The sequence below is a fragment of the Haliotis rufescens genome, unplaced genomic scaffold (assembly GCF_023055435.1).
Source record: "Haliotis rufescens isolate VD_foot unplaced genomic scaffold, xgHalRufe1.0.p SCAF_5, whole genome shotgun sequence".
Classification (NCBI taxonomy): Eukaryota; Metazoa; Mollusca; class Gastropoda; order Lepetellida; family Haliotidae; genus Haliotis; species Haliotis rufescens.
Window position 1 is genome coordinate 23582695 of NW_025964223.1, and position 17093 is coordinate 23599787.

Consider the following 17093-nt stretch of genomic DNA (forward strand, 5'->3'; position numbering starts at 1 on the left):
AACAACAACAAACAGATGCCGTTATCCCAATCCTTCTCAGTCTCAAAACAGTAAGTCCTTATCATATTCTTAAGCGTCTGATGGAACCTCTCTAAAGCTCCTTGATAATCAGGATGATATGCACCAGACTTTATCTGAGTTATGCCAAACTGACCCATAGCCTGTTGGAAAACACCTGCCAAGAAGTTAGAGCCCTGATCTGACAGAATAGTCCTAGGCAAACCAACCATGGTGAAGAACTTTACCAAAGCCTTGATAAAACCTGAGCTAAACTTTTCAGAATAGCAATGTTGAAGCACATATGTTAGTAAGCATGAACTGATTTCCTGACTTAGCTTTATGCAAAGGACCAACACAATGATTGATGACCCTGCTGAATCTTTCAAAAGCTGGAATGGGTTTCAAAAGTACGGCTGGGATTTTCTTATTAGGTTTACCAACCATTTGACACACATGCCATACAGTTACAGTTGCAATCATTGTCTAACAATAAATTACACTACCATATAACAATAGTCAAGTACAACCAACAAATACGCAAACTAATTAGAAAATGTCTTCGTAAAAGGTGACCGATTGGTATATATTGCAGGAGAACATACACAGACTAAGCAGACGGCAATAAAACCGATCGCTCAAACGCATCCCAGTAACGGCCATGGTAACTCGATGCACGTCAGTTCCGTGTAAATTGAAATGCACATGCGTTCCCCCATTGCTTGCCCTATAAAAATACACCCAGATCGGATAACATTCATTCGTTATTGAATTGCTGCCACATGCCAAGATTGACAAGAAATCAGCGACACCAAGCCCTTGGACGATTGCAAGCTGGACAAACGCCCGGCAAGTAGCCAATGCATTTCAAGTCCACGTAAGCACCATATACAAGCTCCAGCAACGGTACCAGACCACCAACACTACAGATGACCAAGGGCCATCATCCGACGTCAGGATCGTCAGATTGTGCGACAGCATCTTCAAGATCGCTTTGTTACTGCTGTGGAAACAGGCGATGATAACGCCCTCGTCCACACTGCGAGAGCAACAAGAGACTTCCTCCAGCAGAATTGCATCAGAACTGGGCCTACAGTGGCCTGCCCTCAGTCCCGATTTAAATTCCATTGAGCACGTATGGGACGAGATTCAATTGACTCGGGATTCCCCTTTTGCATTTGCATGCACTTTTACCTAAAACCTTATATGGCCATCTGCGTAATATTATACTGTAGTCGACTATCTTCAGTTATTGTTAAACGATTGTTTGTCTCATTCTGAAATGAGAGAGTCTATTCTATGGATATCTGGGCTGCCACCCAAACCGATCAAAGCAGTGATGCCAACGTTAATTGTATGCTATATGTATAGAGGTTATCACGCGAGTGTGTTTGGGGATGGTAAATATCCTGCATTAAGAATAAACATTGTATTTAGCGAGCCTTGGCGAGCTAAATACATAGTGTTTATTCCTAATACAGGATATTTACCATCCCCAAACACACAAGCGTGATAACCTCTTTATCATATAATGTCATGTTATAATTCTGTGCTTTAAAATCGCTATCCCTCGCGCATTAATATTTATTACGTCACAGGGTAAGTGATGTGTCAGTCGGACAGTGACAGTAGCCAATATAGTTCCAACTGAAATCTGTTTCTTATATAGTGGCGAAGCAACATATACGCAAAACAACAGTTGTTTTTAATTGCCTTTCGCGGCAATCCATCGGTCTGTCCGCTAGAGTAACTGCCCTTTGTCAAAGGGAAGCTGCTCTAACCCTAGTCTATGAGACGTCACGGGCACGGTCAGGCGTTGTTGACAGTCGGTCTGTCCTGTCATAACGTTAAGAAGTGTAGTCAGATGTACACACAGCGACAAAACCAAACGAGGTAACAATTCAAACATATTTCGGCCAAATCCAACTATTTTAATTTGTGGAGAAGGTTTCAAGTCGCAGAGGTCTACAAGCACAGATATGGCTACTGATCCCGCTTGGCTAGGCCTCGCGCCCTCGCAAAATTGTTTCGAAATTTATGCCTCCAAAGTAGCCAAAACTTATCAAATGCCTTAGCTACGTCACAGTTAGACACTGATTTTCAGTATATTAGACTGTTCTTTTGATAATGATAGCAATTATCCCTGTTGTTTATCCAGATTCCCGATGGTTAATTTTGACTCGATCGCCGAATGACGAGGACGACGCCATGTTTGTTTATAAACAGTGAAAGTAGTCCTACTTGACCTTTGATATTTGCATCTCTATCCGCATATGACCCCAACGGATATCGTTTTTATCCGTTGGCTTTAACCTGCCGAGAAACCTGCCCATTATATGATAAATGCTATTATATGGTAGTGGCATAGATTGAGTCATCTTCATTTTTAGTGGCTGAGATTATTTCTTCTTCATAAAAGAGAGTTGTGTGGTTTTGTTTTACATCACATTGCAAATTCAACATAAGGACTGAAAGTTACATTTTCTCATTGTTCACCACAGATGTAGGTGATTTTAAACAGGAACAATGAAAACAGCAGTCTAATGAATGATGTATATATACCATTTTTTACAACACCAAGTGTAGCAAAAGTCAAGTGTGCAAGTTTCTTCAGATTGACAGAAAACTGGTCAACTTGATCTGCTTGTCTTCACAACTGCTGGAGGGATGTACTTTTCATTATTAAGGAATTACCGGAATTACTCAGATTGTGGATGATGGACATAAATGACATAACTTTTTAAGTAAACTAACGAAGAAACGTTACCAAACTGATATTTGGACACACTAGTTTTATCAAATGGTTGATTAATCGCCCAAACACAACTATAACAATTTGCTGAGTAATGAACGTACCCAGATGATAGAACTTCAGTTTGAAGTGAAACTTTGGCGGCAGTAACATCATGCCGACCTACAAAGATATCGATATAAAAGGAACGATGTACTGTTCATTTTTACCCAAAACGTTGGACACTAGCATGCAAAGATTAACGCTAAAACCGAGAGACCAACCTGTAAGTATGATGCATCAAATAGCAATGCATGTTTCTGCTGTAGCTGAATGACAGTCACCTGTTTCAGGCAGACTGGGCGAAAGAGAGACAGGCCTAGGAGTGGCAGACCTCCTGTCACCACCACCCAGGTTGGTTGTTGATTGGTTGGTTTGGTGTTTAACGCCACACTCAGCAATATTACAGCTATATGACGGCGGTTTGTAAATAATCGAGTCTGGACCAGACAATCCAGTGATTGACATCATGAGCATCGATCCACGCAATTAGGGATACGATCACAAACATCAACCAAGTCAGCGAGCCTGATCACCCGATCCCGTTAGTCGCCTTTTACGACAAGCATAGTCACCTTTTACGGCAAGCATGGGTTGCTGAAGACCTATTCTATCCCAGGAATCTTCACCACCAAGGAAAACGCTGAATACGTATCATTCATCAGAGGAATGACATTATCACTGCGACGTCAACAGCTGAGAGAGTCATCCTGTCAGTCGCTGGACAGGCTCCAGAAGACTGCATGGTTGTTAGACTCCGAGATGTTATGCTGACACTGCAACGCTGGTAAAAAAAGAATCTGGCAAAGAGTGATGCTCACAGGAGATACCAGATCCAAGCTTTTCAGAGAAGATGGAAGACTTTGTGTCAATTGCCGACGAGGAGAACGTTGTTGCATTCACGATGTCGAACCGTTTGGAGGTGGCAGCATCAATAGTCCTGCAATGTGGCATCATTTGTTCTACAATGCGGCATCATCGAGTTTGGGCGTACTTGGATTCCCGTAGTTGGTACACACAATACTGACTGACAAATGTGACATTCTGAAGGATTAAAGGGCATTCATGTGCTGATTTCAGTCTTGATGGTTGATCGAATACAGAACAACTGACCCCATCCTCCAAACAGTGGACACAATACCTTCATATTTGTTCTCATTCATGGCATAACTTGTAATGATGTTGAAATATAATTCTTTTCACAACACAATTATCTTCCTTGACATTGGTACTGTTTATAGGAAGAAACATTATTGGTTGTTAACATTTCCTCTTTCGTCAGTTTACGTTATTGCATTAAACTACTTTGGTTGACGTTATTGCATTGACACTTCTTTTCCAAGTAAGGGTATATTATCCTTAATGGGTATTTTACATCACAGTCAACAACTGTTTTACACAGCTGGAGTCACTAACATTGTCCAAGGATACGACACAGTGACTTGCATGACATAGCATTTGAAATGATAGTTAACAAGTAAGTGTTACAGGCGTACTGTCTATCTTGCTCATGAACTGATGTAAAAAATCATGACCTTGATCACGAAATACTCTGTATTGATGAGGATGGACACATTGCAGTCGAGAGTTTTTTATGAACACAAACTTATGACCTGTTTTTTTTAATAACAACACCATTAAGACTGTTACTGTTTCGAAGTTATAAGTAAAATTTATGGTAAGGGGACGTGCTTTGGAACCAGGATGAAAATACTCAATATTTATTTAAAAAAAATTTTAAAATATAAAGCCAGGAAAATATATCCGTTTTTATTTTTTTTTTGAATGACTTTATCATAATCACCACATATCCTGTGGTCTTGGACAGACGGGGGTTACAACATATATATTTTTTAATTAGGGTCGTATCAGACGTCGCCAGATGAATCTCTTGCAATAGGTCAAATTACTATTTTCCAGTATGCAGTCGCTGAGGTAATGGCCAAAGAACCCCTAAGATGCATTTGGAATTTGGGGAAACCTTCAACCAGCTTTAGTTTACAGGCTAGGATTCTTTGTCCATTTTTTCCCCTTTGCCTTTTTTGTCTGTATTGAGATTACTATTCACGGTGTGCACTTTCAGCAGATCACATACTGTTAGGGGTTTTCGACATTGGTGTTGAATTATACTCTGCTGAGAAAGAAACGCAAAAGCAGTAAACTCGTAAATAGAGTCTTTCCGATATCCATACAAAATACCAAAAATGAATTGGCCATATCTGTATGGCTAGAGATTGATTTGCACAGTGGACCAGCTAACAAACAAGTGAGTATTCAACAGTAGACTAGACACGTGAAGATCCAGGGTAGAATACGTCTTCAGCAACCCATGCTTGCCGTAAAAGGCGACTATGCATGTCGGTATCAGGTGGTCAGGCTCGCTGACGTCGTTGATGCATGTCATCGTATCTCAATTGCGTGGATCGATGCGCATGATGTTAATCACTGGATTGTCTGGTCCAGACTCGATTATTTACAGACCGCCGTCATATAGCTGTAATTATTAAACAGCGTTAAGTAATAAACAACAATAGACTGCTTCTCCCAAGTGATTTTTAATTTGTGAAATGGCTGCATTGACCCAAGAAGTTTTGTGGGTTCATGCTACCGATGTCCATTTCTTCTAGGTTTATTAATGTATTGTCAAGGCTGGTATGGGATAGATCGCCTTATATGCGGGGATATGAAAATATTGAAATTGTATATATACTCTCGTTTTTTGTTTAAATATACATACTCCATATCCGCCCCTCACCACGATTCATTCTGTATTATCGACCGTGATTCCAAATGGAGTAGGATCCTGTCGTTGATCTAGATACACAGTCAACCACGCACGCTAGAGAGGAAATCGCCCGTGAAGTCATAAAACGTGTCATCCTCCCAGCTGTGTTGAGGATGACAGAAGTCCTATGTAAAGTCTACGTCAATGGGTGAGCTAGAACATACATTTATAGCAGACATTGATTATTATTATGGACATGGAATAATATTTTGTCGCTTGTATTTCATTGCAGTCATTTGAAAACATAATTTGCAAGTCGGATAGTGTACGCTTATAGCTCAACAAATTGTTCTGAAACCTATTTACCGCGTCATTAAAATGCTTCCCACTTGGCTGTATTTGTTGTGACAATACATTCAGCCGTATAACATATGAGCCAATTGCAAGGACACAGCTCGTTTAAGTCACCCACACATGTACATACAGGCTCGCTTGGTATCCAAGCGGGTCAGTGTTTTTACAATCCTCGTGAAGCTTACCTTATCCAGAGAGAAGTTCACCGTTAGGCAGTAAGTAATTAGATACTATTAATCGCCCAAATGGTCCCCACTTTGAAGAGATTTCAACAGAAAATGAGTACTTGTTATGAAAAACCAGCCGGAGAGAAAGGTTGTCCCTTACACGTAAGCAACATGTCTTTACTTCAGACATAATTCACAATTATCATATCGTTTTAGTTTCAACAGTTAGTAAATACGCAGTCGTGTCACTGAATATTCTGTTCCATCGATCCTACGATTGTCTGGTTCGTTGACTTTGACGTCACATGTAGTGTAGCAGCCTGGGATGTGCATGCACTAGTAACTAAGTGATTGTTTAACGTCGCAGTCAACATTACTCCCCATCCCTGTGGCCTGTACATAACACACATACGTGATCACTAATAAAATGAAGGCGAACCGTTTCAGACAATAAGCTCGGCTTAAATAGGTCGCTCTTCTTTTTAAAAAAACTTTACTTTAAGTAAGACAGAGCTATTGTGACAGTGTTGTCCTGCTTCGAGCGAATATTGACACTATGCTGAGGCTTAATTAATACCCACATTGCGGAAATATGCAGAAATGCAGCAAAAGAGCTGGCAGTATAAAACATTTTGGTCGTTATCTCACCAGGCAGGGGAAGATTGTTATCTACAAAAGATTCATGTCACCAACTTATAATTACTGCCCCCTTATTTGTCACTTCTGATACAAAACCAGCACAACAGAATTGGAGACAATTTAGGCGAGAGCCCTTAGATTTGTTTATTTATTAATGTAAATCGCTTAAAAGACATAGCTCGAGAGAAGTATTCAAAATTATCACAAATTACATTGTTCTCCAAGTTACATTCAAAACGACCTGTTCCCTTAGACGACGTGTTGAGGCAACTGGGGGAGTTTGGCCCGTACCAGAAATGGCTGTACCTACTTCTGTGCCTACCAGCAATACCACAGTCTCTCCAGGTCATACAGACAGCAGTGTTTCTGTTTGCAGTTCCTGAACATAGGTATGGATATTCAGCGAAACATCTTAGATCTTGTCGGATTCTTATGGATGTTTCTAGCTTGTCTGTATCCCCTACATATGTCAGTCAGAGAGTAAGTTTATTTATTGAATGACGAAGAACACCTAAATTGTTATATAAGTGCTTCTATGTGTATGATCTGAGGGTACCAACACACATATTTTGCACGATGCTGCTTATACCGCAACCATTTTTAATTAAATTACAAGTGTATATTTTGTCCTGTGTACGTCTGTGAAAAATTCGTTTATGGCTTCACAGTATCATTGAAATCAGTGCTAAGTGTTGCACAATTCTTGATAAAAATATACACAACAGCTAATCATTTTCAATTGGGGACAAAATTACCATATTTTCTTCAAAGGGGCACAGACATAAGACCTGCATTAGTTGGATAAATTGGATATATCGATTGTTATAAACTACACTATAGAGGTATTACAGAACACACATAAAACGTTCTGTTAGCAATAGCACTATAAAACTATACTGATATCTATTCTCACATATTTGTGTACAGTAATGCAATATATACTGAACCGCAAACGAAACGTCTCCATGGATAGATATATGAGAAACCTTATTTGTCCAAACACTATAAACATTCTTTGAGACATATTAAAAAGATGAAACTTGGCAAAACTGATCATCAAGGTTGAAATTAAAGTGTCAAATGTTCTTTAAGTGAAACACAACTCTAGTCTCTGAGAAAATGGCATCACAAGTCAGTATCTCGTGTGTCCGCCTTGTGCATTGATGACTGCCGTGCAACGTCGATACATGGAATGGATGAGGCAGTTGATGAAGGCCATAGGCACTTGAGCCCGCACTCTCAGGAACGCCTGACGCAGTTCAGCTGCAGTTGTCGGCCTTGATCGGACGTCATCCAACGGTCTTTGAATCTCATCCCACAGGTGATCAATGGGATTTAAATCGGGACTGAGGGCAGGCCACTGCATGATTTTGATGCCATTCTGCTGGGGGAAGTCTCTTGTTGCTCTCGCAGTGTGGGCACGGGCGTTATCATGCTGAAACTCGTGGTTGCGGCGACGTGCCAAATGCGATATAACGTGTGGTCTCAAGACTTGATAAATGTACAGAGCTGCTGTGACACCATTGCCTCTCCCTGGACCGATGTTCTGGAAGACCACAGGGCCGACCCTCTGTCTAAGACCAATTCCACCCCACACCATGATGTTCGGACCACCCCACAGTCTCTCTGAACAACACAAGCATCCGAATAGCGTTCCCCACGGCGACGCCAGACACTCTCTCTGCCATCTGCAGTTGAGATACAGTAACGGATCTCTTCTGAGAAGAGGACTCTTCTCCAATGCTGGTGCTGTGTTGCCCGCTGAAGACGGTCCCAGCGATGACGTGGTGTCCTCGGTGTGGCCTGTGACAGCGGATGTGTCTGCTCGTCAATCGTCGACGCACGGTGTCCGCACTAATGTGTCGCTGGTGTGTCTCCATGGTCTGTCGAGCAGTTTCCGCAGCAGTAACAAAGCGATCTTGAAGATGCTGTCGCACAATCTTACGATCCTGACATCGGGTGGTGACCCGTGGTCTTCCACTACGTGGTCGGTCATCTGTTGTGTTTGGGCGATCGGTTTTATTGTCATCTGCTTTGTTTTTTTATCATCCAATTTCATTTTTCCGGAAAATGTAATGTTAAATTTTAGAAAATTTGACAAAAATTACCAGGATATTTAAATGACAACTCTTCGTGCAATGTTACTTGAGGTGACGTTTCTTTTACAGTTCAGTATATATACATGTATATATGCTGGAACGTCTCGTAATCACACTACGAGGTATTATTTTCCGTAACTATATGTTCTTTTGTGTATGCCTTTGCATGTTTAAATGGACACTGACTTCGGCGATTCCATGAAGCGCTGAGCAGTGATGTGAATCAATATGTGTCTGCATCATACTGATCCTAATTGTTACGCGCAATTACATATAGAATTGATGGCTCGACAAGCTGACACATGGTCATATTGCTGCAATATATAGAACAGCTGTTCTCTTTCCTCATCCATGCCCCTGTAAAATTTGCATTTAAAAAAACTTCAAACTTACTCCGTTTATGCTGTCAACTATGTATATGTATGCGCCCAAATTGATTATTACCTTGCCAACTTAATAAAAGTTAGGTAACATGTTGACGGTTACATAACACTCACTATGATGTTTCTAATGACAGGTGTGCTATTCCAGGATTTGCCAATGACACCTACAAAGTTCAGAATGACCTTCACGAACAACTCGTAAACCGCTCCATTCCCATGACATATGGATACTATGGTGACGAAAAGTATTCCCAGTGCCAACTGTATCGACAAACCAATACCTCCAATGTGTGGTCGTCCACAAGAAATATCACAGAACCCTGTAATGCCTGGGTGTACGATCAATCACAGTTTATATCCACAGTTTCAGAGACGGTGAGTTGTAACCAAGCATAGTCGCCTTTTACGGTAAAGCATGGGTTGCTGAATATCTCCTCTACCCCGGATCTTCACGGGTCAATGAGTCAAGTATGTAATTCGTGTATCCGCCATATGGTGAAGTGAAGAGAGATGAAATGGGTTTTAACATTGCATGCAAGATTATTTCACTCATACAGCGACGTCACTGCAAAAAAAATCCATCTATACAAGCTTGTATATGCTTTGGAATGATGATATATACAAAAATATACAAGTTTGTATATATGACATATCCCAAATATACAATTTTGTATATATAATGTATCCAAATTTGTTTTCTTTGTATACATGTATATTGGTAAAGGGAGATAATTGTTATGTTTTCGTGTATAGTTATTATATATGTGCAAAATGAAGTGTTTTAAGTTGAGCATTGTGTTTCTTTGTATATGTTGGTAAAGGGGGATAATTGCTATGTATTGTTCTATAATTGTTTTGTATGTGCAAAATAGTATTAGCAAGTTACAAAAAAACTGATATAGTGGCGTGTAACATTACTGGAATGTTTAATTAGCACTCCACACTGTTAGCGGAAGTACATACTCCCCTTGCAATGATATTGACGGGTAAGCGATTGAGGCATCTGGTACTTTTCCTTGCGCGGTGCTTGGTATGTGAGTAGACTTTATGGTCAAATGCACAGAGAGGATTAGCTGTCGGGGGTGATTGCATTGGCCGTGACTTCTGTATTGAAAGTGTTGAAATCGATTTGTGCTGAGCTTGAATTCGTTTGTACGGGGAGGCCGCGATGTGATTTGTAACATGCTCTCGTGCACATAGCAGATTAGCCAACAGAGTGGATTGCACAGAGGATGAAAACTATTTTATCATTACTTAAAAGTGTTGAATTTGGTTTGTTCTGAGCTGTCGATTTAATTGTAGGGTATACATTGTTATAATGTCAAATCTCGGCGGGGCGCGGAAAATCGCGTTTTTTAAAACGGCAGTCCTTGGAAAAATCCTCTTCAAAATATCATCAACGATTCTTATTAAAATACTCCGAAAATATCGTGTTGCCGGACAACCGTGGCGGATTGTCCTGTTATCGATCAGAGCTTTCAGCATCATAACACAATCATGGGATCTTAGGTACACATTATACGTTTTCTATCATGAATACTTGCACTATAACGGGGGGGGGTGGCGTCACACAGAAATTGTTAATACTCCAATGAAGACCTTTTTTTATGATAAAGTTGTCTTTTATAAGTGAATGAGATGTTTTACAGTTGTTCATGTGAAAAAACTATGAATGTTTATTCAGCGTCCGAAAACCCATAACACGGGGATATATGTTGTATTAATGTCTTATGTTTTACAAAGGTAAGTAAGTACAAAGGTAAACTGCACGTTTGTGGCAGTATTGCTCCCAGGTGGCCGGGTGCGTGGAAGCTATTCCCGATTTTTTTAAAGTACTGATTTAACCTCGAAATTTTACTGCATCTTTGTTTATTTGACTTTTGCCACTGTTACATTTGTTGGTATGAATATTGTCCAAACGGCATGAAATTGTTTAACATGCATATCAAATGTTTAAAACATTTCTGGGGGCTCAGCCTAATATCGTTAGCAAAGTCAACAAACTACAACCGTAAATGTAATGTACAACAGACGCAAGAATATTTTTTAAAAATACAAATGATAAGAAGTCGAATATAAATACTTATACCTCTCCTTTTTAGAACAAGAAATTGACACATTGACGTATTCAGATTAAATTGGTATTTTCTTTAGTTATGTAAATGCAAATGATAAAAAGAATATTCATCAGTGAGATACTCTGTCTATTGCGCAAAGAATCCAGTCCCAATGAAAGTGAACAGCATGCCGATGTTATACAAAGCAATCATATGATATATCGCAACTGATAGTGACGGTCAACATAATGACGTATCAGTGGGCACATCGTGGTACATTGTATTTGAAGATAAAAAAAGGATAACACATGTCAGCAGTCTAGGAAGTTATACACGGCATCTTGACAATGAACAAAAAGAAGAAGAAGAAGAGTTTATTAAAGTGTCACTATTTAAACAACCAACCATTTTGGCTTACGAGACAAAATACACATCACACCCCCATAGAAGTACCACAAACACACACATCCGCAAATTCAGTCACTAACCCACCCACATATATTACGTTCCACACCACACCACACCTTCTTCATGTCAGGGAATGGGTTTTTGGATGGTGGTCAACTGACACGTCTTGCCTTAGGGGAAGCTGCTGTATGTACTGTCCAGCTTCTTCATGTATGTCTCATCTGCGAGCCTCTTCGCCATCTGCAATTTCGTCGACTCGCAGTTCTTTGGAGGACATCAACTGAGCTATCTCTAATGCGTACCTCTGTTTCTTCTGGACGGGAAGGTCGCGATGGCGTATCCCGAGGACTCGGTTACGACTCTTCTGAAGAAAAACAACAACTTTATTAATAATTGCATTTCAAATTTATAATGCATATGCATGCATATCCGTGTACATGCTCATGAGCAAAGGAGGAAAATATGTGAAAATCAAATTTATTCCGATAAGCCTTAAGCAACGTGTCAGTATTATAGCATGATTAGTGTATTAGAACAACACTATTTGTGAATGGTAGGTGCTACCGGTGGTGTTGGGTATGCTTACCCTTTTTGAAGATCCACTCTTTGTAATTCGACATCAAACGGATTACATCACACTCTAAGTAAAGAATCTCATTTAACCCTTAATTAGTTAATGAGTCTGATTAACCTGCAGTATACTGTATCACTTAGTACTGCCTTAACGAGGATTAATCCCCTGTCAGTTGTTGGTGAGTGATCTATCAATGTCTGGAGAAAGGGATTAGCCTTAGTCACAATAAAAATTCCACACTGAGATTATCGATCATTATACCTTTATAAGAAAGTGAGAAAGATACAGATTGAATGATACATAACGGGCCGTGCCTGCATTATATAGCCTTCAAGAATCTACACTTAAATAGCTTGTGAACAAATAGAGAATTAATTTCAATTATACACTATTCAACTGCTAAGTATATGAGAAAGTGTTGAAGTAGCATTAGATATGTTTGAGATTACAGTTTTCAATTAACTGTATAATGTACCTTGCTGTCCTTGTGAGAGTCAGTGTCTGTAGAGCTGGATTGGTCTAACTGGTATTCACTGGGACACAAATATTGGTTACTAGCATTGTATTGTGAGCTGGTATTCACTGGGACACAAATATTGGTTACTAGCATTGTATTGTGAGCTGGTATTCACTGGGACACAAATATTGGTTACTAGCATTGTATTGTGAGCAGCCGGATGCGTAAATAATATGTAATATATTTCCGTATTATATTTTATAGTACTTGTTGTTTTAATATTGTTTATAACAGAGAGAACGAAGATTTTTTTTTAAAAAAACCACAATAGCAGGCATATGTTCTAGCAAAAGGAAACTTGATAAATATTCATTTTGCTTAATTTCTACTTTGGAAAACTTAGTTGGCGCTCTGAAAGCTTGACGCTGTATAATTTGGCACGCGCATGGTTGGATGCAAACCGTATGTTTAATTCTCGCAAATTAAGACACCAGCGGCGGTATTGGAGCATATATCTCATGTCATTCAATATACTATTAGAGTAATACATCAAGATGGCAGTTTCAATGTAAAGATTAGGTATTTCTAAAGATATGGAAAATAAATCTTGATAACTGTTTTTAATCTTTGATCTTTTGGGAAAATAATAGTGGAACTGGTTGAGTGACTGACGTATTCTACATTAAAAGTGACAGGGACGTGATTTACATAATTTAAATATAAAATAATCTACACAGTGATACAATTATAAGTGAGAGTTGTGATTTATTTAGGAACGAAGTCAGTATTTGGGGATTTAACTTGCGCTTTCCGACATTATGCGTATTTCGCACACGATTAAGAAATAAATGTAATTCATTTATTTATACGAAGTACGAATGCATCAATCCTACTTCACAGGACTCAGTGGCCTGTCCTTATTTCGCCTACACCTCATTTCGCCTACACCCTTATCAAAACAAATTTACAGCTGACTGCACATAAGTCAAGTGCTGTGTTACCTCTAAAATAATGAACTGACCCAAAAGAAGGTTAAACAGACAAGACAATCTTGAAGCTTCATACATTGTTTAATAGCTGATATTTGCATTATGCAGTAATAATAATAATGACTCATGATTACTGTAGCTTTAGGGCATATCCAACGGCATCAAGAAATTGCATTACAGTTAAACAGACAAGACAATCTTGAAGCTTCATACATTGTTTAAAAAGCTGATATTTGCATTATGCAGTAATAATAATAATGACTCATGATTACTGTAGCTTTAGTACATATCCAACGGCATCAAGAAATTGCATTTCAGTTTTTCCTCCACTAAGAAGCTGTGTCTTTAGTCTCCCAATTCTTTCGTCCCTTTGTCTGTCAACACGAGCTCGGGGTCTGCATGATCCTCCAAGATCAATTTGTTTCCTGGAGCGTCTGTCTGCCTTTTCAATCTTCTTGATCTCCTTCAAGAACTGATAGATGTTAGGGTGAGATCGGGGCATTCTCTTTTTCAGTCCATAGTGGAACCCTTCCAGATGGTTGTTGGATCGGGGACCGGTGTTGTCGTGCTGGTTCCAAATATGGCAGGGGAATCTAGCGTCGTCATCTACCCATGTGCTGGTGACATAATCGTTGAAATCACCGATCTGTTGATCATCAGGTCCTTGCTCCATCACCTCAACCCATGCATTCTGTACCTGGTCAAGTGGGAGAAGTTGCAGGGCTGCGGCACGTCGAACATGGGACTGAATTGATGGATTGTTCGTGTATTCTCGTACAAGACCTCTCTCAACTACCTGACGCCACAAAGCTTGTGAATAGTGAAACAGACAACCCCTCACATAACTATCAGGAAAAACCTCTGCAATGGCACTTATGACTGCTGACTCGTTATCAGTCTGAAACACCTCTGGAAAAAAATCAGTACCAGTTCTGGTTTCTTCTGTGTCCTTCAACAACCTAAATAGTCTAACATATGTCTGTTTGGTCTTGTTAGGAAGCAACGAAAAAGCAACAGGATACATTTTACCATTTACAAGACAATGAATAATATACACTTGGAGCCACAAGCTAGGACAAACAAAAAAAGTACCATCCATAAACAAACTGTCAGAGTCACTCATGATTTCTAACATCTCAGTGGTAGCAAACACCAGTAGTCTGTCGTCTTTCCCGTCATTGATGCACAGAAAGTCTCTTCCATGTTCTGTCTGTGTCCACGTTCCTTCCAAGTTGACTGCTGCTCTGGTTTCTGGAACTTGTGGAATAGTCTTGGCTCTGCTTCTGTACAGGGAAGCTTGAACACTTGCAAAAGAAGGGGCAGTCGCAGCTACTTCTTCATCAAGTTGATCCAGTTCTGCGTTGTATATCTGCTGTACAGGAGAAATGTCGGTCTGGACACGCTGCTTGAGTCGACCAATGAGACTGATGTGTTCTTCATTCTCTTGGATGTGGCTGTGAGGAGTTGCAGACACGACGTGTTCTGCAATAGTGCTGCATCTACCATAGCCTGCATAAAGTACTTGCTGGCCACGTCTTTGTGATGTTACAAACTCCGCTCTCTGAAGATTTGCCATTTTGATGCTGACTAGTAAGCTGATAGGTCAGGCACATATATACCAATGCAATAATAACAACAATAACAGTTCAACAATTGAGCAGACATCTAATTTCCTTTAATTAAACCAATACTAAGAACTAACCAATTTGTAACAATTACAAACAATGTGAGAAGCGATGATAGGCTTCTTTACACCTTCATTATTAAATAAGATTTATTTACTTAACAAGATTTACTTGCACATTCAAAACAACTAAGGATTAACAGAATGACCAAGTCCCCGATCCAACAACCATCTGGAAGGGTTCCACTATGGACTGAAAAAGAGAATGCCCCGATCTCACCCTAACATCTATCAGTTCTTGAAGGAGATCAAGAAGATTGAAAAGGCAGACAGACGCTCCAGGAAACAGAAAAGCTCCAACGACCTAACTAAGTCAGGCAAACAAATAACCTTCTTGTGGATACCCGCCCACGTAGGAATATACGGTAATGAAAACGCCGATAAAGCAGCTAAACTATCCCTCAAAATCCCAGAAATAAGCTTAAACTTACCCATCTCAAAATCAGAAATTTAAAGTGTAAACAAGCAAAAAATCACAAAAAATGGCGTAACCTATATCTAAACTCAAATAGCCAAATCAAAAAAGTGCTCAGCAAACCACTAACCAAACCAAAAATTCTCCATCCATCCAAAAAAATCGACAGAGTAATCACTAAACTCCAAACAGCACAACAACCTAAATAACCACCTAAAACATTTTTAAAAACACACTACAGGTAACTGCCCACACTGCAAACAACCAGAAACCCCAGAACACGCACTCATCCACTGCACACACTACCTAACACATCGAACCGCATTACAAACCACCCTCAATCTAAACAAGGCTCTAACTCTACAAGCAATACTAAACCCACAAAATAAACTAGAAAACTTCAAGGCCTTAGGCGTATTCTTAATAAAAACGGAACTAATAAAACGCATCTAAAAACACAATAACCTACCAAATCAAAATCACATAAACAAACAAACATCCACCATACCCAGCTCCCTTAGTTCTCCTCCCCAATCCCATCGGCATCTATTCCAAATCTCAAAATTCCCAAATTCTATATAAGCAACCCCTAAAACCCCCCTCTTGGGTTGCACAGACCACCTTCGCCCCTTTCGGAAACACATTAAATGGCCTGGCCGGGCCCGTGTGCGAAATACGCATCAGTCGGAAAGCGCACGTTAAATCTCCAAAGTAAGTAAAAAAGTCCAGGGAAACAAATTGATCTTGGAGGATCATGCAGACCCCGAGCTCGTGTTGACAGACAAAGGGACGAAAGAATTGAAAGACTAAAGACACAGCTTCTTAGTGGAAGAAAAACTGTAATGCAATTTCTTGATGCCGTTGGATATGTACTAAAGCTACAGTAATCATGAGTCATTATTATTATTACTGCATAATGCAAATATCAGCTATTAAACAATGTATGAAGCTTCAAGATTGTCTTGTCTGTTTAACTGTAATGCAATTTCTTGATGCCGTTGGATATGCCCTGAAGCTACAGTAATCATGGGTCATTATTATTATTACTGCATAATGCAAATATCAGCTATTAAACAATGTATGAAGCTTCAAGATTGTCTTGTCTGTTTAACCTTCTTTTGGGTCAGTTCATTATTTTAGAGGTAACACAGCACTTGACTTATGTGCAGTCAGCTGTAAATTTGTTTTGATAAGGGTGTAGACGAAATGAGGTGTAGGCGAAATGAGGACAGGCCAGTCAAACAAGAGTTGTGAGAAGTTGTCACAGGTTGTAGAAACTTCACTTTGAACCTCTATGCCGCTTGGATTAGATTAGAGCTTGGATTAGTTAACAGCCTGAGATGGACAATGCCCA

At 39.7% G+C, this 17093-nt stretch overlaps 1 protein-coding gene across 1 annotated transcript in view; it reads left to right on the forward strand.

Moving 5' to 3' along the window:
- Positions 1–3641: 3641 nt before the first annotated feature.
- The window catches only part of LOC124112490 (organic cation transporter protein-like), a 29725-nt gene continuing 16273 nt past the window's right edge, over positions 3642–17093 (forward strand). Inside the window, exons 1-3 of the mRNA XM_048384238.1 lie at positions 3642–3702; positions 6927–7062; positions 9290–9530. Of these exons, the coding sequence (XP_048240195.1) occupies positions 3642–3702; positions 6927–7062; positions 9290–9530 (438 nt within the window). The remainder of the gene's footprint in view (positions 3703–6926; positions 7063–9289; positions 9531–17093) is intronic.